Raw genomic sequence first — 27,835 nt, 5'->3', positions numbered from 1 at the left:
TATTTATTGTGTAACAATATTTATACACAATAAATATCAAGAAGATTAAAATAATTTAAATGGTCAAAATAAAATAATGAAATATTAAAAATAAATAAATGCTACTTCCGGTTTATGAATTCTTACCAAAGACCAAAGACCGAAACCTTATCAGCTCTAAGTTAGTACATAAAGAGTACAAATATAAAATTTCAGCTTGATACGGTCAGGGGTGTGGACAGAGTAGTGGGCACAACATTTTTGAACTTTCTAAGAGGAAAAAATACCACTTCCGGTTCATTAAATTTGGTGATTTTATTTATTTTCATCAAATTGATACAAGAATTATACTTGAATTGTTTCGTGAAGAACACATGCTTAAGGGGTCGAAAAAAATAGTGGAAGAAAAATCGAACAAGAGTAAGCTGCCACTTCCGGTTGATGGATGCTTACCAAATTTTATACATAACTTGGTATTGGGCTTAAACTTGTAAATATGAAATTTGAGTTCAATAAACCAAAAGGTTTCTGAGAAAAACACATATGAGGGGAGGTACCATTTCCAGCCAACTTCAAAATTTGAAAAAATTTACTTCGTGTCGATAAGAATTTTAGTAACCGATACTAAGTTTCAGTTCGATAGGACTAACGGTGTTCAAAAAATCCCCAAAATACACAGTCACAAAGAAGACCTTTTTTGCGAAGACCTTATTCCTTAACTTTTACACTCCCGAGCAACGCCTGCTTATTATAACCATAAAACAAAATTTTCCAACCAATGTGTGAGAATTCAAAATGTATACAACAGCCAATAAGGTCTCGCGAACCATCAACCAATGATCTCCCAGTACGGAAGATAGCCGATGGGTATAAATTGTATGCGTTTTTGGTCCGTGCTTCATTCGGAGCCGGCAGGCTGACAGATCAAGAACAATAAACTGCATCTACTACTAATGTGAGTCTTTCACTTCAATCTCGGAAACTCCTTTACACGTCCACGCTACAATGTGTATAGTAAAATACACTTTATTTCGATTCTTTTTGCTTAAAACGTCGAGCTCTGAATTAAGAAAAATTATGAATAGCTACCATAGATACATATTTAAAACATAGATAAGCCATTACGAACAATTTTGGTCGGAGATCTTGTCACCACTTACTGAGGTGGGTTTAACTAGCGGGGAAGTTGGGAAAAAAAAGGAAGGACGCAGCGGTCGGCAGTGGTCAGTAACCTATAACAGTAACATGCACTGAAGTTTTATTTTATTTATAACTTTATTTAATTGGACATTCCGCGTGACAGTAAACCAAACTAATAAAGCCATATTAAGAAAAAAATATTTAGCTATACACACTATATTAAACTACAAATGTATGTTACTATAATAAAACCATCATTAACTATTACAATATTTAAACATTAGTAACTTCCACAAGCATGCATTTAATAACACCTGTGGCAGAGGCTGTCGACCGCTGTTGCATACCGCTGTCTATGCGTACTTCTTACTTCTTAGAAGCTAACTAGCTACTGAGAGAAAGTGTGCATGCGCCATGTATTTTGCATGCGCTAGCAGGGAGACCGGCATAAAGCGTGAGGGCGTATCTATGTATTATACATCTATGATAGTGTTGCGTAACGGTGGGTGGAGGATCCAACTAAAAAGCCCTAGTCTCTCAGGACGTCTAATCTGTTTACCTATTGTAAAGTCACGTATTCGGATATGTATTCCCACGACATTAGGTCTCCCCGTACCGATTCTGAGAAAGGACTAATAACGGTCATTGTTTAGCCTAAATGCACTTAGAGTCTAGATATAATCCTGGAAGTAAGTGCAAGCACTTAGTTAATCCGTTAACATATATCCGTTGGTCCTAAGTGCAAGCACTTAGTTAATCCGTTAACAGATAACCTTTGAACGGTCACAGTCTCTGGGATTCTATTCGCTTAATCCGCGGCGTACGTAATAATAGCTACATATTTTAAAAACGATCCAAAAATGAAATTTCAATAATATTTGAGTTTTTTTACAATCTGTTTCAACATTCGCAGATATTCATTTGTCGCGCAATTGAAATCACAAGGTAAATATGGCCGTTTGTTCAAGTGGATATATTCTGCCGTAATTACAAATTAATGAAGCTTATTAATGTTAAAAATAAAAAAGATCATCATTTTTGATGAACTTCTTTATATTATATATATATTTCTTATATATTATTCAACTACATTTTCATCTATGTATGTACATAATTTTAATCATATAATTGGGACTTTTTAAAATTATTCTTACCATATTCATAATATACTCGGCTTATATTTATGTTGACTTTAGAGATTAAATAAAAAAGAAATGTTAATCTTAAAAACTTATTTATTTTCACAGCGATTATTTCAACAAAAAAAAATTCAATATCAATAGTAATATAAATTAAGAATAAAAATTAATCGATGAATCGATGCTTTTCAATAGATGTTTGTTGTACTGCAAACTTTTGGAGCTGATCATAAACCAATTACATTCTTCTGATATTGTATTGTATTCTTCTGATATTGTACATATTGTATTCTTCTGATATTGTATTGAATTGTATTCTGATTTAATATTGTATCAACATGAAGTAATTAGCTGTATATTCACTACGCAAATATCTTCGACATGACATAAAAGAATTTGATCATCTGTAAGGTCGACCTGATGACAAATGGATAATTTTCGTGACGAAATTCTTTCTACCCACTGCTTAGTTCTCACTATATTGAACTGTTATAACAGTTTAAATAAAAAAATTGAAAACTTTCTTTTAAAACTATAAACCTTATATGTATGTAGATCCCAAACGATCCCACCTCCACCAAATAAATAAAAGCTTCTAAAACCATTTACCATTTTAATGTACATATTTCCCAAATGTAGCAAAGAATCTTACTTCAAAAACTATTACATAAAATATTTTATATTTTTACAATATTCAACATCTATTTTTGTTTTGACAAATTCCATTTTCTCTAACAAATCCTGGGACGCAGAAACATTTTCCAACACATATTCCCGTTGTGTCGCAATTAGTGTTGACCCCAGTGTCTGGGTTATCACATGTACCTTCACACGCCAGCTTTCCGCAATTTCCATATTTTTCATTATTTGGACAAGCTGAAAAAAAAAAAGGAAATAGAAATCGTATTTTGCACTTAAAATTGATAAAAAGTGGATGAAACTAAACATACAGCAAGCTGTTGGCAGAACACAAATGCCATCATAATTCCTAATGTATCCAGTTGCACATACGCAACCTTTAGTGCAACGTCTGACACAATTTGCACCATGCTCTATTGTGCAAGTCTTTTGACAAGCATGATTTTTGCACACTGAGTATACTTCATTAGGTGGACAAACGGGTGGTGGTGCTAAAATAAAAGAAATATAATTAATTTTACTAAAAAGTAGTTTCAATACGACAATATGATGCTAATATTTAAACTTTGGATTTAATTGGAACATTTTCAAAGACAACCGAGATATTTTTCAATTGTTGTTTCATGTTTATTAATATTGCCACAGAATATACTTTGAAAACACTTACGACAGGTACTAGGAAGAACACAGTTTCCGTTGTAGTCCAGCACGTATCCGGTAGAACATATGCAACCAGGTACACAATCAGGAAAGCAATCAGTGTTCGTTTGGTCAGAACAAGTAGATTGGCATATATTGTTTCCACAAAGTGAATAAACTTGGTTTGGTTTAGGACAGTAATAGGCTGCAAATAATAGAATCGTAAAAGAACAATGAGAGAAAAAGGAATGAATAATGAGTCATGTGGAAACAAGAGGCACTTACGACAAGATGCAATAAGTATGCAATTTCCTGTGGAGTCCTTTGCATATCCAGAAGCGCAAATACATCCAGGTGTCGTACATCCAACAGGACAAACAGCTCTTCCAGTGATCTCAAGAGTATTCAAGTCGCGTCGTTGCGTAGCTGATGGACAGTTTGTACCACAACCAACACCGCCACAAACAGTGTACACTTGATTTGGTCCAGGACATGTAAGCGGGGCTGCAAGATACATTTTAAAAGTTATTGAATCCATCAACTATATTTTGACATTAATAACCATAAAATAAAAAAGGTGTACGCACGACAAGATTCAATAAGGACACACTGTCCCATCGAATTTCGATAGTACCCAGAAGCGCAGACACAGGCTGGCGTTGAGCATGTCGCCGAACAAACTGCCTTTCCAGAAATTTTCCCAATATTTTGTATACTCCTTAAAGACGTTGGACAATTTGTGTCACAACCCATACCTCCACAAGCGGTGTATACCTCATTGGAACCGGAACATGATGGTGGAGCTAAAAATATGTTTATTTACAACTAACGATCGTCTCAAAATGGAGTATAGTCTATTTTTGGTTGCAAAACTTACGACAATCTGGAGTCAGCACGCACTGCCCAGTAGCAGAATCCCTCGTGTATCCTTCCGGACACACGCAAGCTGGGGTGGAGCATCCCGTCGGGCAAGTAGCTCTGCCGCTAATGTACTTAAATTGTTGTATCGTACGACCACTAAATACCAAAGGACAGGTTGCTTCACAACCAGGACCTCCGCAAGCGGTGTATACCTCATGGGAACCGGTACATGATGGTGGAGCTAAAAATATGTTTATTTACAACTAACGATCGTCTTAAAATGGAGTATATTCTATTTTTGGTTGCAAAACTTACGACAATCTGGAGTCAGCACACACTGCCCAGTAGCAGAATCCCTCGTGTATCCTTCGGCACACACGCAAGCTGGGGTGGAGCATCCCGTCGGGCAAGTTGCTCTGCCGCTAATGTGCTTAAATTGTTGTATCGTACGACCACTGAACACCAAAGGACAGGTTGCTTCACAACCAGGACCTCCACAAGCGGTGTATACCTCATGGGAACCGGTACATGATGGTGGAGCTAAAAATATGTTTATTTACAACTAACGATCGTCTCAAAATGGAGTATAGTCTATTTTTGGTTGCAAAACTTACGACAATCTGGAGTCAGCACGCACTGCCCAGTAGCAGAATCCCTCGTGTATCCTTCCGCACACACGCAAGCTGGGGTGGAGCATCCCGTCGGGCAAGTAGCTCTGCCGCTAATGTACTTAAATTGTTGTATCGAACGACCACTAAATACCAAAGGACAGGTTGCTTCACAACCAGGACCTCCACAAGCGGTGTATACCTCATGGGAACCGGTACATGATGGTGGTGCTAAAAATATGTTTATTTACAACTAACGATCGTCTCAAAATGGAGTATAGCCTATTTTTGGTTGCAAAACTTACGACAATCTGGAGTCAGCACGCACTGCCCGGTAGCAGGATCTCTCATGTAATCTGGAGCACATACACAAGCCGGAGTAGAGCATCCTGCTATACAAGTCGCCCTGCCCGTAATGTATTTAAATCGTTTTATAGTTTGGCCCCCAAATACCAACGGACATATAGAGTCACATCCAGCACCACCACATAAAGTATATACTTCATTGTCACCGTTACATGATGGTGGGGCTAAAAAAATATTTACAATTTACTATCAACCCTTTACAATATTAGAGATATTTTATGAAATTCACAAATACTTACGACAGGCGGTAGTCAAAACGCACTGCCCAGTTATTGAGTTCCTAGTGTATCCTGAAGCACACACGCAAGCAGGAGTAGAGCAACCCTCTGGACAAGTTGCTTTCCCGGTTATGTACTTCAATTGTTGTATAGTCCGACCACCGAATACTGTCGGGCAAGTTGGATCACAACCAGGACCTCCGCAAGGAGTATATATTTCATTTGAACCAGTACACGATGGTGGAGCTAAAACATTTATATTTACAACCATCCGTCAATTTAATAAGTTACATGATCTATTTTGGATGAAAAACTTACGACAATTTGCAGTCAGAACCCAGTAGCAGAATCCCTCATGTATCCATCCGCACACACGCAAGCTGGAGTGGAGCATCCCGTTGGGCAAGTAACTTTCCCGCTTAGATACTTAAATTGCTGTGTCGTGCGACCACTAAATACTAATGGACAAGTTGCTTCACAACCAGGACCTCCACAAGAGGTGTATTCCTCATGGGAACCGGGACACGACGGTGGGGCTAAAAATATTTAAACTTTTAACTAACCATCGTCTCAAAAAGGAGCACAGTCTATTTTAGACGCAACACTTACGACAATCTGGAGTCAGGACACATTGGCCTGTGATTGAATCCCTGGTATATCCTTCCGCACACACACAGGCTGGAGTTGAGCATGACGGTAAGCAAACAGCTTTTCCACCAAGTTTAATAAATCTTTGAATACTCCGACCTCCAAATATTGTTGAACATGTGGCCTCACAACCCTTACCACCACAACTAGTGTATACTTCGTATCTCCCCGTACATTTTGGTGGTGCTAAACATAATATTTTTGACAATAGTAATTAATGTATGCATGTGTAAAATCTGTGATTGTAGTCTGCTAAAAATTACTTACGACAGTCCTCCCTATGGACACATTGTCCAGTTGGATTCCTCACGTATCCTTCAGCGCAAACACAACCTGGCGTGGAGCACATTGATGAGCAAACAATTCTACCAGCAAACTCCATAAATCGTTGTATCGACCGTGATCCAAATATTGTCTGACATATGGGGTCGCAACCAAGACCACCACACATTGAATATACTTCATTCTTTCCAGAACAAGTCGGTGGAGCTACATTTAAATGAAATATATTTAAAATTCAATCAACTAGTGGCCTGGTGTACGCTTATTTGCGTACTTAATATACACCATGTTAGAAATAAGGGAGGGAAGGGGGATGTGTCTTTCTCAATGCACTAGAACGTACATACTTATACTTATACTTATAATATAAAAAAAAACTTACGGCAAGATGACAGGTGAATACATTTTCCATTCACATCCTTCACGTATCCTTTTTTGCATTGGCAGCCCCTTATTTTGCATGGTATTTTACAGTCTGCGAACTCGGGAGATTGGCACGTTCCTCCTGGACATGGATTTGGACAGCTGACCACTTCTGCATTTGGATCACTACAACCTGATATACAAATTTAATGTCACACACAATAAAAGTGAAACTTCCTTACGCGACATCAGAATACGAGTAGGTAAAAAAGCAGATAGATTGGCTTAGATTAGATCGTTTTCAAGGAATGGGGAGGGAGATGAGTGGGTATTTAAAGACACACAGGAGAGGTTTTTACGTGGGGTTGAGAAGTTTTATCTTAAAATATATCCTTTTATTCAACTGTGACTAACATTGCTCCTTCCTGACACAATCTCCATTGTAAACACTCCTGATATAGCCCTGTTTACATTCACATCTCGGTTTGCACGGTTGATCGACAGGATTTGCACAATCGTACACCGCTCCAGATAGATAGAATTCGCAAGTTTCCTCCGGTGGACACATTTTTGGACACGAATTATAGATTTGATTCATAGCAGTGCATTGTATTTTTGCTGAAAGTTAAATCAATCATTATCAAGGATAACAACGAATATATTTATGATGTAAAAACTTACGAGGACAGTATTTGATCGGAATGCACATATTATTCGAATTTCTAGCATATCCACGAACGCAGTAGCACATTTCATTGCATTTTATATTAATAATGGGGCAAGTATCTCCCAAAGTTGCACAAGTTGTATCGCAAGCTGATCCACACGAAAATACCTCATTAGCTCCACAGTTTGCTGTAAATGTTTTCCAGATTAAAATATCTTATATTTGCTGCTTATTATATGCATTAATAATGCAAATTTTAGATTTTGCACAATGGGCCTGTATAACGGTACACTTACGACACTTTTCCGGAGGAATGCATAAGCCTTGAGAATTTTCCACGTAGCCCGGCTTACAAACACAACCTCCTGATTTTAAACACGTTCCAGGACAGATTTTGTGTCTACTGTCTTTATTCGAGCACGTTGTAGGACATACGTTTCCACAAGAATCGAATACAGCATTTGGATCAGAGCAATGCTTCTCTAAACAAACATGTCAGGTAAACGCTCCAAAATAACAAGTCTAAATGGAAATATCATTTTTAAAACATATATAAAAATATTCTTACCACATTGATCTCGTCGGATACAATTACCACTTTTATTCCTCACATAATCACGTTTGCAAATACACCCCGGCCTACATAGATGCGTGCAAATTGATTTGTCATCCATGGACTCGCAAGTTTCTTGACAATCATTTTTTCCACATTTTGAAAATATTTCATTTGCTTTGAGGCACGTTATTGGAGTTTCAACTGAAAACGTTGATGAAAATTCAAATTATGCTTTAAATACAAGAAAAAAAAATCGTAGGTGACCAACCCACGACTTTATCTACATATGTATTTGAGGCATATAAGAAATATTAAAAACAAAGTGCGTCAATGACACACACATTCACGCATACCGACTGTGAGAACATTTTCGATAGAAGTTATAATGTAGGGAAATTCGCATAAGACAGAAGTTATATTTCCAATTGCTGGATTTTGTTAAAAAAAACTTTACTTAACATAACCATAAGCATTATAAATGTAAAATATCTAGACGATGGAAATAATTTAAAAGGTTCGAATTTTCGCATGATCAAAAAACTTTATATAGTGTCACTATGTACATAGTTAAAGTAATTATACATGTATTTTACACTACACACTATAGAAATGAAACTTCCCCACGCAAAATCAACAATGTATATTACAAACACACCAGATTAGAAAAAGATTGGGCTTGCGAAGTAATTAATGATTTATTAAATGTCTCAATTTGATTGGTTGTAATATTTCAATTAAATTCACACTAAAATGGTTAACGAAGTTTCACTTCAAGATATACAAACCGCATTGATCTGAACGAATGCATTCTCCGTGTTTGTTCTTCACGAATCCATCTCTGCAAATACAACCAGGCTTACATTCATGCTTACAGTTTGACTCATGATCTTTTGTTTCGCATGTTTTTTGACATGCGTTGTTGTCACAATCCGAATAGATCTCATTCAGTTGTGGACAAAGGTGATGGTGATGTATGTCTGTAAAATTAGATACAAATTTCAATCACCAATTCCACTGTTCGACACGAAAAATGGTTCTGAGATGAGATATGACTTTTCTTATAGATCTATGCTCAGTAAATACGAATTGGGTAATAAAAAATGTTGATTGGCTCGAGATTCGAAGATATATGTGTTTTTTAAATCGCGAGATTTTTCTATATCTTGGTGTTGTTCGATCGATGTCTCAAAATTTATCAATTTTCTGTTCAAAATGAATATTGGAATCTATAGTTGGGTACTTTATCTTTTATTTTTAGTACTTTTTAGCTTTCAAATCTCTCTAAGTAGTCGTCCAGTTCAAATCAAAAGTCAAAAGTGCGTATTTTCACTTTTGATTTTTTCCCACTGTTAATACTATTTTATATTGAGCTTTTTTTTCTATTGAAACATGTTTATTGGGATATTGTTCCGACTACACTATTTTTTGTTTTCGTTTAAAAGGGTTAATTGGAAGTGTGCTGAACTTTAAATCGGTAAAATTGCGAGCAAAAAGCTCATACTAGTGTTTACTCGTATTTACACGAATCTGAATTGAATTAATAGGGATAATATATTAAATTATCTTTATATGAGAATTAAATAAAATTCCACTTAGAAAAATCTTATTTCGACTATTCTTGTGAATTAATAACAAAAATTCGTTTATTTTATCGAGGTAAGCCAATTATCAATAGAATTTTTTATTGCCAGTATCGTGTTCACTGGGCATATATCTATAAGAAAAGTCATATCTCGTCTCTGAACCAAAAAAAAAGTCGTCATTTGTCGAACAGTATTCTTTATTCCCCTCATTTTGTTTAAAGGCTGGTGCAGACTATGCGAAATGTAATAGAATCGAATTCATACCACAATGATCAGGTGTGACGCATTTTCCCATCTCATTTCTCACGAAACCCATTCTGCAAATGCATCCAGGACTGCAATGGGCCGTGCAAATTGAATTCTCATTTTTATTCGCGCAGGTTTTTTGACACGCATTATTATTACATTTGGAATACACTTCGTATGCTCCTTCACACGTCAAGTCGGAATCTGTAATGATATGATTTTTTACATTTCTTATTACATAAGCTTTTTAAAGTATAACATTAAAATATAAAAACATACGGCATTTATCAGGAGGAACACACTCTCCTTTTTTATTTTTCAAAAATCCTTCAGAGCAAATACACCCCGGGATGCATTCGTCGAGGCAAAAATGTCTAGGGTTATGCTTTTTTCCACAAGTTGCCTGACAATCAGTGTTGCCACATTCAGAAAATATCTGATTGGGTCTGTCGCATTTGGGAACGTTTGCTGAAATTATAAATATTACTATTATTTTAAAAACATGTTTTTCAAATGCACAAAAGCGGACATTGACGTAGATATTTGTCTAGTAAAGGTCTACTCATAGTAGCACAGCACGAACAGGCAAAAGGTAGCCTTTGGTACATTTTATATGGACACATTTACGAGTATATCTAACTTGGCGTAAACGTATCAGTAAGTCAAAGCGATAGCCGACAAAATCTATTCATACTATACAGCAGTATATTTATTTATTTATTACAATCAATGTACATTCGGCATTAAAGATCATTCCAATGCGTATACGATAACGGTCAGAATATAAAAATACATAGAATACAATCAGAATTCATAGTATACAGAATAATAATTAATGAAGTACAGAAATAATAATCATAGAGACATCTATGGATTATTTTTAGATTTTGTGTACAATTATTATTACAATTTTTATACACATAATAAACACGAAATTATAGAGATGTCTATAGATTTCAGATTACTGTGCATAATTTCTACAAATTATACACACAGATTTGTGACAACAGGAAATGATCTATTACCAATTTTCAGGAACCGTTTCAACAATGATCAGATAAAATTGGCAAACTCTGATAGAGAAACGATCGATTTGGAGTCACAAAACTCCCAAATCTAACCAGTAGTTTGACGACTCGAACCATTGTTCTCAGTGGTGCTAAATATATACGCTACCATTAAGCCAAACTGCTGGCTATGTATGTATGTCGCCGTAACGTATCAATAAAAACTTATTTTCACAATCATGGTGACGTCATAGTAGCGAGTGCACGCGTACGAAAAGTGCGCATGCTAATATTAATATTTTCGGAAACGTCATATCATATCATATCATATCGTAGCATTCTGTAATGAATGTATATGTAAGCCGATGTTGCCTTGCACTATGAAAAAATTAGTCATAGCGTCCTGAAACGTACGATTTTGTATAGTATGAATAGAAACTGTCGTTTACGTGAGCTGCTGTGCTGTGCTATAGCCGTAAACTGCTAGACATTATGAATAGATCTTAATTTGTTTGTCTGATCCAAGATATTTGCTCTTTATCAAGCAATCAAAATAGTATTAGTAATAATATCCGATTTTTAATATTAAGATTATATAACGCTTTTGTAGGTACGTGATTTTAAAATCACATTTCGCAAAATAGCCGTTTTATTTGACAATAGACTGTAAAGTGGACAGATTTATCTCTCTTATATAATAGAATATATGTATGTACATATGTCTAAACAACGACAAGTATTGCAGTTATAAGTAAAGCCCGGACCCTGAGGGGGCTGTATATTGTTCAAATGTTGTAAATGCATTGTTAAAGGTTTACCGAACCTTTTTTACAAAGGATTTACAACAATTGAACAATAAACGGCACGCTTCCGGTCCTACCTCTAGTTATAAGATCCAGATTGTCTATAAACAACCTGTTATAGACGAATATACGCGTATATCAATTTAAAGGCTTTCAAGTGATTCTTATCGTGTTCAAGGATTCAAAATATGACTACATAATAATAAACATTCATTTTAACAATGATTTGGACATATTATTTATTATTTATATACTACTAGTTGTTTTACCCGGCTTCGCTCAGTATTTGTAATATAAACAGCTTAAAGGTGGCGAATCTAATAGTAAATATTCATTTGTTTTTTTTATTAAATTTATTTGAATCGAAAAATATATATATGTATATATCGAATCGTCATAGAAACTGTTTTGTTTATGAAGTTCCCCTCCAGCAAATGCCCTCGGCGCCCCCCGGGCCTTCGCCCCTGGCGCCCCCGGGGGCCTTCGCCTTCATTCCAGTCCCCCTTCCCCATGTCATCATGGAAATTTTGACTTGTTTTCGAAGTTCCCAACCAAATCCCACCCAACAATATTTACATATGTACATACAAAGTCTCTTTCGAAATTATATATTAGAATTAACGACGATATTGTTAGGGTAGTTAATATATGTAAAATACATCTGTTTGCAGATGATATGTACATATGTACATTAATATATATCATAGTAAAAAATGTTGATGTTATTTCTGAAATTTTAAATAAAGAATTAAATTATGTAAATGATTGGTTGTGTGAAAATAAATTAAAGCTGAATGTGAATAAAACAAAAATAATGTGGTTAAATAATAAAAATGTATTTAATGAAGTTAAAATTGATGGTAAAATGATTGAAAAAGTTGAAAATATAAAATATCTAGGAATCCACATAGACTCATACATAGAATACATAATAGAAAAAATGGCTAGAAAAGTTGGTGTATTATGTAGGTTAAGAAATGTTTTAAGTAAAAAAAGTAAAATTTTAGTTTATAATACAATTATCTTGCACACGTGGCCAAATATTAGGAAAAATACAAAAATTACAAAATAAAGCTATGAAAGGTATTTTGAATGTGGGTAGATTAAAAAGTATTAAACGTATGCTAGATGAATTGGAATGGATGAGTATTAGAACTAGTTTAAATCTTAGTACATTGGCTTTTGTTTATAAGTTAGATCATAAGTTATTATCTTAGTATTTTAATGATTATACAATGAGGAATAGAGATATACATAGGTTTTATACTAGAAATAAGGACAAATTAGTTGTAAGTAGAGTAAGATAAAAGAAGACAGCTGGGGGGTGTTTTTCACAGGGATGTGCTCATGTCTAATGCCCTCCCTGAGTGCATCAGGTCTTCTAAGACCATGGATGCATTCTTGCGAGGAGACACCTCTGTGAGGGACAGTATATATGTATATAAGTCACATATAAAATTTTGTTATTGAGATGTATTTTTTAGATTAGCTAATAGCTAAAATCATATATAAATAAATAAATACCTGCATATTTGCATAAAAATCTCTAGGTCAATGACCAACATTAGATTTTATTCAAATCCTGATGAATCTAAGCAAAACGTGTTATGGTGGGTTAGTACTTGATTGTAAATGATTCGTTACGAGTTTTTTTTTCTATTGAAGAAATTCGATATTAATAATATGCAGAAGACATAAATCGTCAGCACAAGAGCTTTTATTGATTCGATTACCTCACAGTTGGAAGAAAACTCACTTTGCATATCAAAGTGTCGAAATTCAAATGATCCGAACCGTAAATTAATCGAGCTGTTGAGAATTTGCGGATCAACGAATCCGATAGATAAATTTTGCAGTTAAAAGCATTGTTTAGATACCATCAAAATGAATAGGCTTACGACATCGATCGAATGGAACACACACGCCTTTAGAATTTCTTTTGTGGTTAAATTTGCATTTAAATCCTCGTCGACATGATTTGACCCTAAGCTTGGAGCACTTTTTTGGACGTTTTCCCATTGAATTGCACGTATCAGAAGGGCAAGCATTCATACAGGAATGAATTTCCTCATTTAGAGGACACTCGTTCGTATTGATTTTTAAATGCTTTTTATTATTACGAAATTATGTTCACAATACATCTTATATCTATTTTAATAGCTACTGATCTACTGATCATTTTCTATTTTACAATTTAATTTAATTTGGTTAGTAATCATAGTATTATATTATTCTAATGTTAATCTACAGCATAATAGGAAAAAGAGCTCAAAAACCTATTTACAATCCTTATAAATGTTCATAATACATCTAAAACATAATATTAATTAAAGACTCTCTAAAGTCGATGACTTAAAACAGATTGTGTTTAGGTAATCTGTGTTTATACCTGAATGGTATAGGCATTTTGTTGTAATCACCGAGACTCTTCACAAGTGTGTTAGTATGGTTATTAGTGATTCTGTCATAGAATCTACTGGTTAGTTTGTTAGTAATGTCTGTAACAAACAATAATATGAACTATTGGTCCTACAATGCGTTTCATCAGTGTAGAGCAGCGGTTCTCAAGTGCGGCCACGGTGGCCGCATGCGGCCACTAGTGGATTTTACTGCGGCCACCAGCGACTTAATAGTAAATAATACTAATATTTAACAAAAATTAAATATATTTTAAAAACTACAAAAAAGTAACTTAACAATAATAGAAACCATGCTCATCATTGAAAAACTAAAAAATATAGCGAAAAGACTTGTGACCGAAGTTGAAAATGACAATTTTTCAATTTTATCTTCTGTTAGTGATTTTTTTTTTTTTTTTGATTTTTAAATGCTTTTTATTATTACGAAATTATGTTCACAATACATCTTATATCTATTTTAATAGCTACTGATCTACTGATCATTTTCTATTTTACAATTTTAATTTAATTTGGTTAGTAATTACAGTATTATATTATTCTAATGTTAATCTAAAGCATAATAGGAAAAAGAGCTCAAAAACCTATTTACAATCCTTATAAATGTTCATAATACATCTAATACATAATATTAATTAAAGACTATCTAAAGTCGATGACCTAAAGCAGATTGTGTTTAGGTAATCTGTGTTTATACCTGAAGGGTATAGACATTTTGTTGTAATCACCGAGACTCTTCACAAGTGTGTTAGTATGGTTATTAGTGATTCTTTCATAGAATCTACTGGTTAGCTTGTTAGTAATGTCTGTAACAAACGGAATATTATATATAGCATGCAGTTTTTTCAGGTTAGTATATATGGGTGTATTATAAATTATTTTAAGGGATTTATTTTGTATTACTTGGAGCTTGGAAAGGTTAGTATTCGAGGCGTTATTCCATACAGGTGAAGCATAGGTTAATAATGGTAATATGAGCGCGCGATATAATTTTATTTTATTTAGCGTTGATAAAGAACTATGGCGATTAAATATTGGATATATTGAGGATATACCCCGCATCGCCTTGCATTTCGCTGCCTCAATGTGAGGTGCCCATCTCATTCTTTTATCAAACGTTACTCCTAAATATTTTATTACTGACTGCCATTTCAGACTTTCTCCAGAGGGGATTTTCAGATCTGAACTTGGCTTATGTTTTCTAACACTAAAGAAAATGGCGTCTGTTTTGGTTTGATTAATTTGAATTTTCCACTTAGTGAAGTGTTCAGTCATTGTTTTAATTGCAAATTCAAGATTTTTAAGAATAGTGTCTGGTTTTTTGCTACTTGTGAAGCAAGCTGTATCATCTGCATATAGGGCTATGTGACAGTTTTTTGGAATAGGTATGTCATTTATATATATGGAGAACAAGAGTGGGCCAAGCAAGCTCCCCTGCGGAACGCCAGCTGCGATTATTTTTGGAGACGATAATTCATTATTTACGCTAACCACTAGCTTTCTACGAGTTAAGTACGATTTGATGATGAGAATTAGGTAGTTTGGTATTTTGTTAATAAGGAGCTTATGAATGAGTCCATCGTGCCAAACCGTGTCGAAGGCCTTTTCTATGTCGAGACATACCATTCCGGTACTTCTCTTCATATTAAAGTTCTTCGTCACGTGTTCAGTTAGTCTTGTTAGTTGTTGGGTCGTGGAATGTCCAGTGCGAAATCCAAATTGTTCATTTATTAATTTCTTATTTACGACTTTAAGTAAACGTGTGTAGATTATTTTTTCCAGAATTTTTGAAAGCGTGCAAAGTAAGCTAATGGGTCGATAATTGGCCGGGTTTTTTGAGCTTTTATCGGGCTTAAGTATGGGAATTACGTTGGCTGTTTTCCAGTATTCTGGGAAATACCCGGTGAGTAAACATGCGTTGAATATTTTAGATAGTGAGACTAAAGCTTTAAATGGAAGTTGTTTGATTGTGATGTTATCTATTGAATCTCGCCCAGGTGCCTTTTTATTTTTTAAATTACGTATTATATTTTGGATTTCACACGGATGCACCAATTTTATATTTTTAGTACTGTTAGTGGGAGTTTTTGTGATGATTTTAATGGACCGGTTGACTTTATTATGCGTTGGTATGTGATTGTAATGTTGTGTGAGTGTGTGATGTTTTTGGAAGGATTTTGATAATAGTTCTGCTTTGTCGCAATCACGCGTCACTGAGATTCCTGCATCATCTAATTGAGGAATCGAGTTTTTTGTCCTGCGAATCGCTTTAGCTAATTTCCATAGAGAGCCATCAACTGAGCTCAATTTTTCTAATTTTTTAGACCAAGCTTCATTTTTGATTTCTTTGATTCTAATTTTAATTTGATATGTGAGCTTATTAATTAATGTTTTCAATGCTGGATTTTTTGATGTTTGCCAAATTTTACGGAGTTTATTTTTACTTTTAATTAGATTTGCAACAAAGTCAGTTATCTCTAATTTGTGTTCAATGTATTGTGTCTTAGGTATGTGAAGGTGTTTGGATCGAGTTATTGATTCCGTTAGGTGTATTATGGAGCTGTCGATTTCGGTTTTGTTTGTGAGTGTGGTAGAAGTTAGAATGGTTTGGTCATTTATGTATGACTTGAACTCTCGCCAGTTAGCTCTCCCGTAATCCCAACTATGCTTGATGATTTCCTCGGGTTTCCCGTCGATTGAGAAGATTATCGGGAGATGATCAGACGACAGGGTTTGAAGGGCATTTGGTGTCGATATTTTTGGGCAGTTCTTGACGAGGACAAGATCTAGTGTGGATGGTTGTGAGTTATTTGTGGGATAGTGTGTGTATGTATCCGGATGAAGTAAGATTGTATCTGTTAGTTGAATGTATTTATAAAGAGTTGTGCCTTGTAGGTCAGTGTTTACGCAACTCCATAACGGATGTTTGGCATTAAAGTCACCAGCTACCACTACCGAACTACCAATGTTAAATATTTTGTTAAGATCGGATGCCAATAATCGTTTTTGGGGAGGATTGTAAGCGGATGCTACTATGTGATGGGTGTTGTTAATTATTAGTTCGATGGCGGTTAGTTCTAAATTTTTTAGTGGCGGAGTTATTACGCGACAATGTTTAATTGACGATTTTATAAAAATGGCAACTCCCCCTCCATGCTGTTCTCGGTCTTCGCGATAGCAGTTAAAGTTAGGTAGGTTAATACGGATATGAGGTTTTAAGAAGGTCTCGGAGATTAAAACTATGTCAACACAGTACTCACCGATCGCCGACTCTAGTTCGTCAATCTTATTCTTAAGTCCACGAGCATTCCAAGCTAGAATGTTCAGGCGCCTCCCGTTAATCAAAGACATCGAGATATTCGACAAGCATGAGTGCCAGCTCTAGTTTGTCGGTGCAACCGCTGGCTTTGGCACGAATCTCCTGGAGGATCTTCAACATCTTCGTCATAGACGCCATGGAAGTTAGGTCTGTTGTTGGTTGAATGTTGGTATTGGTTGGTTGGTGGGGTTTTTTAGGGATATTTGGGATATTTGGTGAAGGAGTTTTAATGGTCGGTAGCTTTGGGAAGTTATGATCGTTAACGACCGGGATATTTTGTGGCTGCGCCACTGGGAGTTTCCAAGGGTTGGCTTTGACAATCGATGCTCGATTCTTCCTCGATTCCAGCATTTTCAGATAGCTCTGTCTTTTTGGACAGTCTTTGAAGTTAGCGGGGTGAGATCCTGAACAGCCTGAGCAGACAGCAGGGGTAACTATTCCTTTATTGCATTGTGCGGTGAGGTGAGTGCCGGCACATTTGACGCACTTGGCCTGCCGATTGCAGTTTTTCGCAGCGTGTCCATATTCTTGGCATCTGAAACATTGAGTAATATTTTGTGATTTACTAGTATATTTAACGACACTGACCTTTGTGTAACAGATGTACCGGATTTCTTTAATCTTCTTTGCCGATACCGATGGCTCGAAGAACACCAAGTATAGCTCGGTGGCGTTGCTCCTAGGCTCCTTCGTCTTCATCTGTATGACTTTGGTTACAGGGAATCCCTGTCTGATGATGTCATCTTTAATATCAGCTTCCGGCAATTTCGGCAAGCCACGTACGACACTTTTTATTTCCTTTTCCTCCTTCCTGGAAAAGGTATGGAATTGTCGGTCTGGTGTCAATCCATCCCGAAGTTTTTTAAAGTCTTCAAGACTTTTACATTGTATCTTGACATTATTTTGACCAATGTAAGTCATTGTGAAGTCTTTTATAAACTTCTTGATCGACTCGATCATGCTGCCGTGAGTGCCAGTAGCTGTCATGATGATGGGCGGGATTCTTCCACCGCTTCTGGGGACATCGGAAACTTCCAAGAGCCCTTCAAATTTGTTTTTCTCCTGAATTTTAAATTCAGGAGCAACATCTTTCACGTTCTTTGCCGTATGTTTTGGAAACTGCCACTCGGTCTCCATCTGAGCGGTCTGAGAGCAGCCTGGTTGAGGAGCTTCGGTTGTAGTTATCAGTGTCTTCTTAATTCGCTTTTTCAGGTTGGATCCTCGCATGGTGCCAACATGTGTTCGTTTGGTGTTCGTTTTGTGGGGGGTGTTTGTTTTGTATGTTAAAAGGTGTGGGTTTTTTGACGGTATGGCGTATCGCTGTATTATGAGCGCTCGCACAGAGAGTACGTCTTCGGCACGTCCGTTCTCACGGAGCGTCGAGTGACGAGTGTGACTCGTTCGTATCAATACGTATGTAAGCATGAGATTTGAATGAATGTTTCAGGTATAAACTTCTTTGCGGAAGACAAACGGAAATGATAACGTAACAGAAACTAAGCATAAAAATAAAATCGTCAAATTCTCAGTCAAAATACATATGTAAATAAATAAATAGATAATGGTAATTGTTTGTACGAGTTATTGTAGTGTAAAATATTAATCCTACAAATATATATTCTTATAACCAAATCTATGTTCTTTAACTTTACAAACATTATTTTTTTATAAAGCACATAGAAAGTGTGATTATGTCTATGAAATAAAACGAAAATATTTAATCAATATATTTGAAAGTTCAAATTAAATACCGGACAAGTCCAAAATTTTGTGACTTATCTTTTATTGAAACGAAGATTTGGTGATTTGTTACATGACAGATTAACGATTTTGAACTTGTTAAAACACGATATATTATATATACAAGTTGACCAAAGAATGTCAAACGTTTTATATAACATAAATTCCGGATCTTCGTAGCAATTACTATTATGCATATTACAATATCTAAAACTGGTTACTTCATGTACATATGTATTTTTTACGAACTTTATCAACTTCAATCGAAAATTTGACCTCCAGATTAATTTTACTATTTAAAAGACTGCAATTTAAGAAGCTCTGTTCCTTTTTTATTTACCAACAAATTATTTATTATCACAGCTTTGAACAGATTTACAAAAAAACAATTTTTTCTCATTGCATGTACATATGTGTGTATATATGTACATATTTACATATTATATATGCTATAATAAATTTAAATTTGCATATATTTTAATTAAATAAATTTCGACTGTTTATATGAATTATCTTTTATTTAAAATATAGAATAAATTGGCTAGACATTTTTTTTATACAGCTGTGAATTTCGTGAATACGGTTCATTGAACTTGAAGTTAAAAATTCAAACATTCATAGGTATGGAATATATTTATATTCACCAATAAATAAACAGGTAACTACTTATGAGGAATGATACGAGATAAATATGCGTAAGTTTACAACAGTCATAGCATGTTTGAACCCAAAAAAGAAAGAAATATATTTATTGCGCCAACTCCTCACTATTACTAACTTATGATAATGTGATGAGAACAGGTTGTGAAATAGTATGGGCGGAAAATGTGTCTTTTACTTTGAAAAAACCTATTTAAGGTATGTCAGAATTAAAAGGATCGACTTGGCGATTAGGCGTTTATTCACCTTTGAATTTCAATTAAGTAAAAAAAAATGATTATGTAAATACGTCAAAAAAACTCACCGCATTCATTGGCAGGTACACATTTTCCAGATTGTCTTAGAAAACCAGGACGACAAACACATTTCGGAACGCATCGTTTTAATTTAGTATCGCATTTATGGTGAGATTTCGATCTTCCACATCCGTCATCGTGGCAAGGACTTGGGCAAGGATCGAATATTTCGTTTTTTTGATCTGAAATTTTCGTCGTTTTCAATACTTATATATAACTTGAATTCTAAAAGATGATGTCCAAAGTTTTTTTTACACAAATAAAGGACATATAAATGTACATCAAAAATCTTAATTGTATTTGAGAGTTTGATTAATGTCAACTATATTATATACATAAGTACATTATATCGTCCATATTACAGCTTCGTTTAATTTAGAATTGAAATATAATCAATGATATATGTATATATATGGCAGTTCTAATGTTGTCTTTAAGTATTTTTAAATAAATAGTATACACACACTTGACATTTCATATATCTCATAGCATAGTGATTTTGGAGGCCAACTTGCCGAGTTGTTTCTGATGATGTACAGATTTAGTTTAAATCAGAGATGAAAAGCATCATTATCTTTCAATTAGGACTATAGAGATGATCAATAAAGTGTATTACATGCATAATATATACGTAGGTACTATTTCCATAAATCAGACTTCCAGATAAAACAAAGACTTTCAACTTTCATTCATTAAATACGTGTTTTATTAGAGATAAACTTTCAGCAGGACAATCGAATCGACTCTTATATAATATTATTTAAATGAAATATCAACTTACCACAATCAATTACAGTCGATGCGAGGACACAATCTCTATTTTCATTTCTGACGTAACCTTTTTCACATTCGCAACCTGGAGTGCAAGTAAATGTGCAAGGCTTTGTTTCATCTACATGTTTAATGCAGGCGCTATGTTTGCACATCGAGTAAACTTCGTGTGATCCTTCACATTTTGGATAGGACACTGAAAAGTACATTTAAAATTATTTCAATCATCAATATTCACAATTTGCATCCACTGCTGAATGAAAGATTTGAAATCTAATGTATTTGTCTTTTTTTTCGGACCAAAATTCATCTAATTTCTTTTTTCGTATACTTATTTCGCTTGTGGCCTTTTTTATAACCGTTTACACTATCTTGGGTACTTCTTACTTACGTCCAATTTTACAGATAGCTACATTTATCTTAATATAACTCACCGCATTGAATTTTGGGTACGCATTCAAACCCTTCATTCCTTACGAATCCTGGAAGGCAGAAACATCCAGGTTCACAGTTAGATCCGCGATTACAGGTGATGCTCAAGTTTGGATCGTCGCAGGTGTCCTCACATTGATAGTTTCCACAGTTTTTGAATATCTTATTATGGCGACACGTGTCTGAAAATCCGATAATGTTTCATCCAGATAAACATCATGCTTAAGCCGTAGGTATGGAATTGAACTTACGACACTTTTCCGGTTCAACGCACTTCCCATCAGAGTTTTCCACGTACCCTCTTTTGCAAACGCATCCACCGTTTTCGTCGCATAAATTAGGACAATCCCGATAACCTCGATTTCTATTGGAGCAAGTTTTCGGACAGACGTTTCCACATGGATGAAATTCTGCATTAGGATCCTGACAGTATTTTACTAAAAATGAAGATCACACATGTTTAAGGGGTCGAAAACAATAGTGGAAGATAAATCGAACAAGAGTAAACTGCCACTTCCGGTTGAGGTATGCTTACCAAATTTTATCCATAACTTGCTATTACGCTTAAACTTCTAGATATGAAATTTCGGTTCAATAAACTAAAAGATTTCTGAGAAAAACATAAAAAACCTCGATTATCTAGAGTAAAACTACTACTTCCGGTTCAGATAAAAATATTTAAAAAATATAAGGTTATAGATATTATTATTTCTATTACATTTTAAAAAGATTTAATCCAATTCAGTTAGGGGCTTGGGAGATAATTGAATTCAAAAACTTAAAAAAAAGAGAACACCTATAAGGGGAGGTACCGTTTCCGGTCAACTTAAAAATTTGAAAAAAATTTACGTCGTGTTGATAAAAATTTCAGTAGCCTATACTAAGTTTCGGTTCGATAGGACTAACAGTCTTGAAAAAATCCCCAAAACACACAGACACACACACATTTTTTTCTAGATCATGAAAACGTGTTCAGTAATCGATTCTGAGTTCGAATCAGTCAAAATCTCGAGTTCGAATTTTCGCATGATCACAAAACTTCATCTATTGTTACTACGTACATAGATAAAGTAAAAATTCGGATGTGACCAACCCATGACTTTATCCCATACGTAAAATTATTTTTAAAGGATGCTTGGAAAGCATGGAGAGATTTTTGAGTATTTACTTACATACGAAGCTGATCAATAAAAGGTCGGCTTATTTTTAATTTTTAAATTAATATATGAGAATATGAAATTTTAAAAAATATTCTTACCGCAATTTTTAATCAAGACGCAAGCTCCTTTTGAATTTCTGAGATATCCTTCGGCACAAACGCAACCAGGTGTACAAATTCCTTTGCAAACCATAGAAAGTTTTGGATTCTGACATGTGTTTTGGCAGCCATTTGCTCCACACTCGGAAAATACTTCGTTCAATCCGCATTCTAATGTCAAAAAATAAATACATAAACGTAGTTAAAAAAAATCGGATCTTTGTATGTGTTCTCTAAGAAGAACTCTAAGTTAGTACATAAAAAATACTAATATAAATTATCAGCTTGATAGTTTCAGTGATGTGGAAAAAATCGCGTAGTCACAAAGTTTTTGACTTGCCAATTCCGGTTGACGGGTGTTCAACAAATTTTAAAAAAATGAGCAATATGGCAAAGTATGAAATGATAAGAAAGATAAAAAATGACGACTTAAACAAAAACCATGTGAACTGTAAAGGAGGTATGTAAAATAGCTTGGTATTAAGATTAAAGTTCTAGATATGAAATGTCATTCAATACATTCAAAGGTTTTTGAGAAAAACATAAAAACCTCGAATCTCTGGATTTAAAGTACTTCCGGTTGAGGTTAGAATATTTAAAAAATATTAATATATGAAATTAGACAATTTATATTAGGAGTAAAAAAAATCAGTCTGATCTGTTGAGCGGTTGGGAGATTGAATTTAAAAACTTAAAAAAAAAGAGGACGCCTACTATAAGGGGAGGTACCATTTCCGGTCAACTAAAAAATTTGTATCGTATCGATTAGCATTTATGAAATCGTTAGTTAAGATACAAAATACACAGACATACACATTTTACTAGATCATGAAAAAGTGATCAGTGATCAATTATGAGTTCGAATCAGTCAATATCTCGAGTTCGATTTCTCGCATGATCACAAAACTCCATCTATTGTTACTACGTACATAGATAAAGTAAATATAAAAGACGATTTTTTTAAATGGTTGCATTTTGATTGATAAAAATCGTTTATATTGGTATATTAGTAGTTTAATAGTGCTGGTCTTTTAGACTAAGACGTTCGTCGATGTCTGTTTATGATAAACCGAACTTTTTAATCACACATTATTATACATATTTATCCATTTATTTTACATTTTTTGAATATAAATTATCATATTAGGAATATTTATTATAAAATATGCTTTAAACTACTAATTCGAATTAAAAAAAACCTTACCACATTCGTTTCTTCGAATACATTCTCCAGCATCGTTTCTGACATATCCTGGTTGGCAAAAGCAACCGTTTGTACAATGTGAACCAGGACTACATTTAGAGCTCATGTCGGGATTTCGGCAAGTATTTTCGCATTCGTTATATTCGCAAGTTTTGTACACTTCGTTTCGCTTGCATTTGTCTGAAAATAAAATCTTTCTTAGTAAGTTAATACTTTTTGGAAAGTAGCACAATTGCAAATGTTCAAACTTGATTTCAAATACTCAAAATAAAATCTGAGCTGCTTTTTTTCAGTATCGAAAGTATGACTAAAGAGTTAACTGTTGAGTCACAGAATTGATCATTTCATCATACTCAATTTAAATATAAAATCATCAAATATTGCAAATAGATCTTATTTAATAAGTATGCAGGCAAATACACAAGATTGCAGTTTTGTTAGTGTTGATTTATTAGAAATGTTGTACCGATTTAAGTCAAAAATGAATTGAAAATTTTTGTACTTACGACAATTTTGCGGCGTGACACATTTTCCTTGTTCATTTTCAACAAAACCTGGTCGACAAACACATCCTCCTCCTTTTTGGCACTCTTTATGACACAAATGACGTTGATGCATATTCGAACAAGTCAGAGGGCAAGCGTTTCCACATGGATGAAATACAGCGTTTGGATCATCGCAATGCTCTATCAAAGATATTAAATGCCTATAAAAATGCTGTTAAATTGCGACACAAATTTAATAAATGTTTAAACTGCAACACAAATTTAATAAACATTTAATAAATGTCATATTAAATTAAATGAACATATCAACAAGGCATTAATTTGAATAAATTCAAAGAGTTTATACAATTTTTTACGACTTTGTCGCGCGCGCTTACATATGAATGTGACAAATATGCGCAATAAAATATTCAGACCATTCATATCCAGTTTTGATCTTAGTAAAAAAAACGGTTAAATAAAGTCATCAGTGTATGACTAAATATACAAATTATAATAAAAGATGACTGGCGTATCGCCGCATTTGCATATTAATATAAATAATAAAAAAATTCAACTATTTTTCACTACAAATTGTTTGAGGATAAATTCATGCTTAATCGAACGACTTCTAAGATGGGTTTAACTATAATTTATTAATAGTGTTGTATAATATAAAAAAAATGATTTATTATAAGCAGTGTAATTATATCCAATTTAGAAATAACGGCTTTTTTTTGAGAAGAAAGCGACGAATTTTTTTACATACCTCTTATGCATTTTTACCAATTTTTACCATACGTACATATATAAGAAGTTTCTCTTCTCTGGAATATGAATAATGGGACCTGTATAAAAGTGTATCATAATAAATAATATTGTATATTTGTGGGAATCCTCTCACAAGCCATGTATTTATTACCGGATATGAAGATAAAATGTATGTATGAATGATTAAGTTTGCGTGCATGAATTAAAGAATGGTTGAGTTGTCATCTTGTACATGTGACGCTAAACGGGCGCTTAGATCAATGTGGCGCTCCGCCGAGTAAACAATATTTTAAGCCGCTCAATGAGTCTCATTTTATTCTACCGCCTTTATCACCTGACAACCAGATCCTATATTAATACAGTAATACTACATATATAAATAGACATACTGCAATTTTGAGCAGGTATACAGTCTCCATTTTTATTCCTGAGATATCCAGGTGTGCAAATACATCTCGGCTCGCATTCCTTGACTTCTGGGCTGCATCTGGATTGGAAACTGGTTGCAGTTTCGCAAGACTCGTCCAGGCACGGTTTCGGACACGGGTCGTATATTTCGTTCAAACGAGGACACTGTAAAGGAGCTGAAGTACATATCTATCAGAATGATATAATAAAAATGGGTTTGTGTGGGAAAATTGACGATACTTACGACATTTTCCAACAGGGATGCAAACACCATTTGAATCCCTTCTATAGTTGAATTCACACTCGCACTTTGGTCGACATCTGAAGAGGAAAGGATTTTCATGAAGGCACGGTGTTTTTTTGCCGATAGCTTCACATGTGCGAATCGAACATGAGTGAGGACATCTGTTTATCTTTTCATTTGGTGGACAGTCTGAAATTTTTATTAGTATACATATGTATATAGTTGAATTACCCAGCACTCTCTGGGTGGATGAAAGTAGAAAAAAAACCTCTAACAAATCCAGTTCAGGGCTCGAAATGGACGGGAACGCTATTATATCATCACATACGTACTTAGGCGGCCCAAACCTCTTATTAATATATTTAATTACATTAGTTTAAGCTGGGATCATAATTTTGATAGAAACATTAATCATGGAATCCCACACGTTTGTACATTTGTTGTTGAAATAAGGTTTAAATTGCCTTTTTATTTTATTTATATTTTTTAACTACAGTTATTTTAAATAAATAATTTTTTTTACTACAGGTTTTTTTTTACTTGATTATTTTTAATTGAATTTTATTTAATTATTTATATATTGTAATAATTTTATATACAAATTATAGAAGATGTATGTTTTTAAAAAGCGTTTAAGAAGAGGTATGTTTTTAAAAAGCGTTTAAGAAGAGGTATGTTTTTTTTTTTAATTAATTGAAATATTTTCCTTCTCGCCATATAAAAAGTACGTAATAATAATTTTATTTAGCAAAGTTTTGAACTATTTATTTATTTTTTCATATTAAACAATAAAAATAAAATTAATTCCAGATTGCGAGATCGAACCCCTCCCCCCCCCCGCATGACTAGAGCACTAGTACGCAGACCGATAGACTATAGTCCCGATAGAGAAATCGCTCTAATTAACTTTATTATTCAATAATTTATAATATTCAAGTTTGCGAGGTCAATGACCGGGGTTTGTTTATACATAATTGTGGGTATTAGGTTTTGTAAATTAAACATACATAGCTGCATAAATCTTTTTGCTTACGTCACGCGATGTAAAAATATGTACTTTTCATATTATCCGATTCCGATTCCAATTTCGACTTCGATGTTGACTTCGGGTCTTATAATTTTATTATGATTTTTTATTGCATAATTTAGTTGGCATGACTGATTCCCGATTTCTGTTTCAGTTCCGATTCCGATTAATTATTGCTATTCATATTGTAACTTTATTTTAAATCATGTATCAATCCGAAAGCACCCGTTGAAATTTCAACGGGCATAAAACTAGTTTATACATGTATATAGAATAATCTAAATTTGGACTTTGGATCAGTTTTGGATGCACTTACTGCAAGTTTCGATCGTTACGCATTGGTTGTTGTCATTGCGATAGAATCCTGGTTGACATCCGCATCCCGGTGTGCAGCCTTCGAAACTGCAAGAAATTTCGACCGGAAGTTGATCATCTCTGGTAAGATGTAAATCCGAACACATCCGCTTGCAATCCTTCACGCAATCAATGTACATTTCGTTCAATCCATTGCAAACTTTTGGCACTTCTGGACAAATGAAAAATAATTTATATATCTATGTTTATACAACTGATAGCTATTCATAATATAACATACATATGTTATGAATGTATTGTATATTTAGTTTACTTACGACATGATGTTGGTGAAACGCATTCGTCCAAAGAGTTTCTGACAAATCCGGGTGCACAAATGCAGTCTGGTTTTGCGCATTTCGCAATGCAATTGGTCACTACTTGTCTGGAGCACGTGGGTCTGCATCCATCGTCACCACAATGGGAAAATACTTGGTTTATTGGACATTTCACACCATCGAATGGAGTATCTAAAATTTGGAAATATTTAACGGACAAGTCCATGTTGAATATTTTGGCTGTCGTATTTCTGGCAATTTTTCTGTCGTAGCGGTCTCTCAGGGACCGGCTACTTATCTGGCCACAAATAAAAGCTTTTATTCAGAGTACAATGCTGAGGTAGCCCTATTTTTTTTGTCTTTCAGGGAATCAAAATATTATTAATTAATAGACTGGACTTATAATCACAATACTTTTTATTAGCTT

At 34.4% G+C, this 27,835-nt stretch overlaps 2 protein-coding genes across 2 annotated transcripts; both read right to left on the bottom strand.

Annotated features, from left to right (window-relative positions):
- Nucleotides 1-2,338: 2,338 nt before the first annotated feature.
- Nucleotides 2,339-5,860, bottom strand: LOC143913070 (zonadhesin-like). The gene is made up of 10 exons (XM_077432599.1): nucleotides 5,611-5,860; nucleotides 5,311-5,535; nucleotides 5,012-5,236; nucleotides 4,713-4,937; nucleotides 4,414-4,638; nucleotides 4,124-4,339; nucleotides 3,822-4,040; nucleotides 3,565-3,741; nucleotides 3,209-3,388; nucleotides 2,339-3,134 (listed from the first exon to the last, which is right to left on the bottom strand). Exons 1-10 carry the CDS (start codon nucleotides 5,858-5,860, stop codon nucleotides 2,953-2,955), a joined length of 2,124 nt encoding a protein of 707 aa, XP_077288725.1. The 3' UTR covers nucleotides 2,339-2,952.
- Nucleotides 5,861-5,919: 59 nt separating this feature from the next.
- Nucleotides 5,920-27,634, bottom strand: LOC143913065 (zonadhesin-like). The gene is made up of 21 exons (XM_077432587.1): nucleotides 27,409-27,634; nucleotides 27,093-27,302; nucleotides 25,750-25,938; nucleotides 25,487-25,681; nucleotides 25,432-25,445; nucleotides 24,348-24,558; nucleotides 23,842-24,021; nucleotides 22,638-22,808; nucleotides 21,631-21,816; nucleotides 21,382-21,561; nucleotides 20,958-21,143; nucleotides 10,214-10,402; nucleotides 9,953-10,138; nucleotides 8,145-8,306; nucleotides 7,846-8,031; nucleotides 7,564-7,737; nucleotides 7,297-7,500; nucleotides 6,902-7,075; nucleotides 6,505-6,726; nucleotides 6,199-6,423; nucleotides 5,920-6,125 (listed from the first exon to the last, which is right to left on the bottom strand). The coding sequence occupies exons 1-21, from the start codon at nucleotides 27,632-27,634 to the stop codon at nucleotides 5,920-5,922; spliced, it is 3,876 nt and encodes a 1,291-aa protein (XP_077288713.1).
- Nucleotides 27,635-27,835: the final 201 nt, after the last annotated feature.

The sequence above is a fragment of the Arctopsyche grandis genome, chromosome 1, assembly GCF_051622035.1.
Source record: "Arctopsyche grandis isolate Sample6627 chromosome 1, ASM5162203v2, whole genome shotgun sequence".
Taxonomy (NCBI): domain Eukaryota; kingdom Metazoa; phylum Arthropoda; class Insecta; order Trichoptera; family Hydropsychidae; genus Arctopsyche; species Arctopsyche grandis.
Note: the sequence above shows the minus strand (reverse complement) of the source record. Positions and strands in the feature narration are given on the sequence as shown.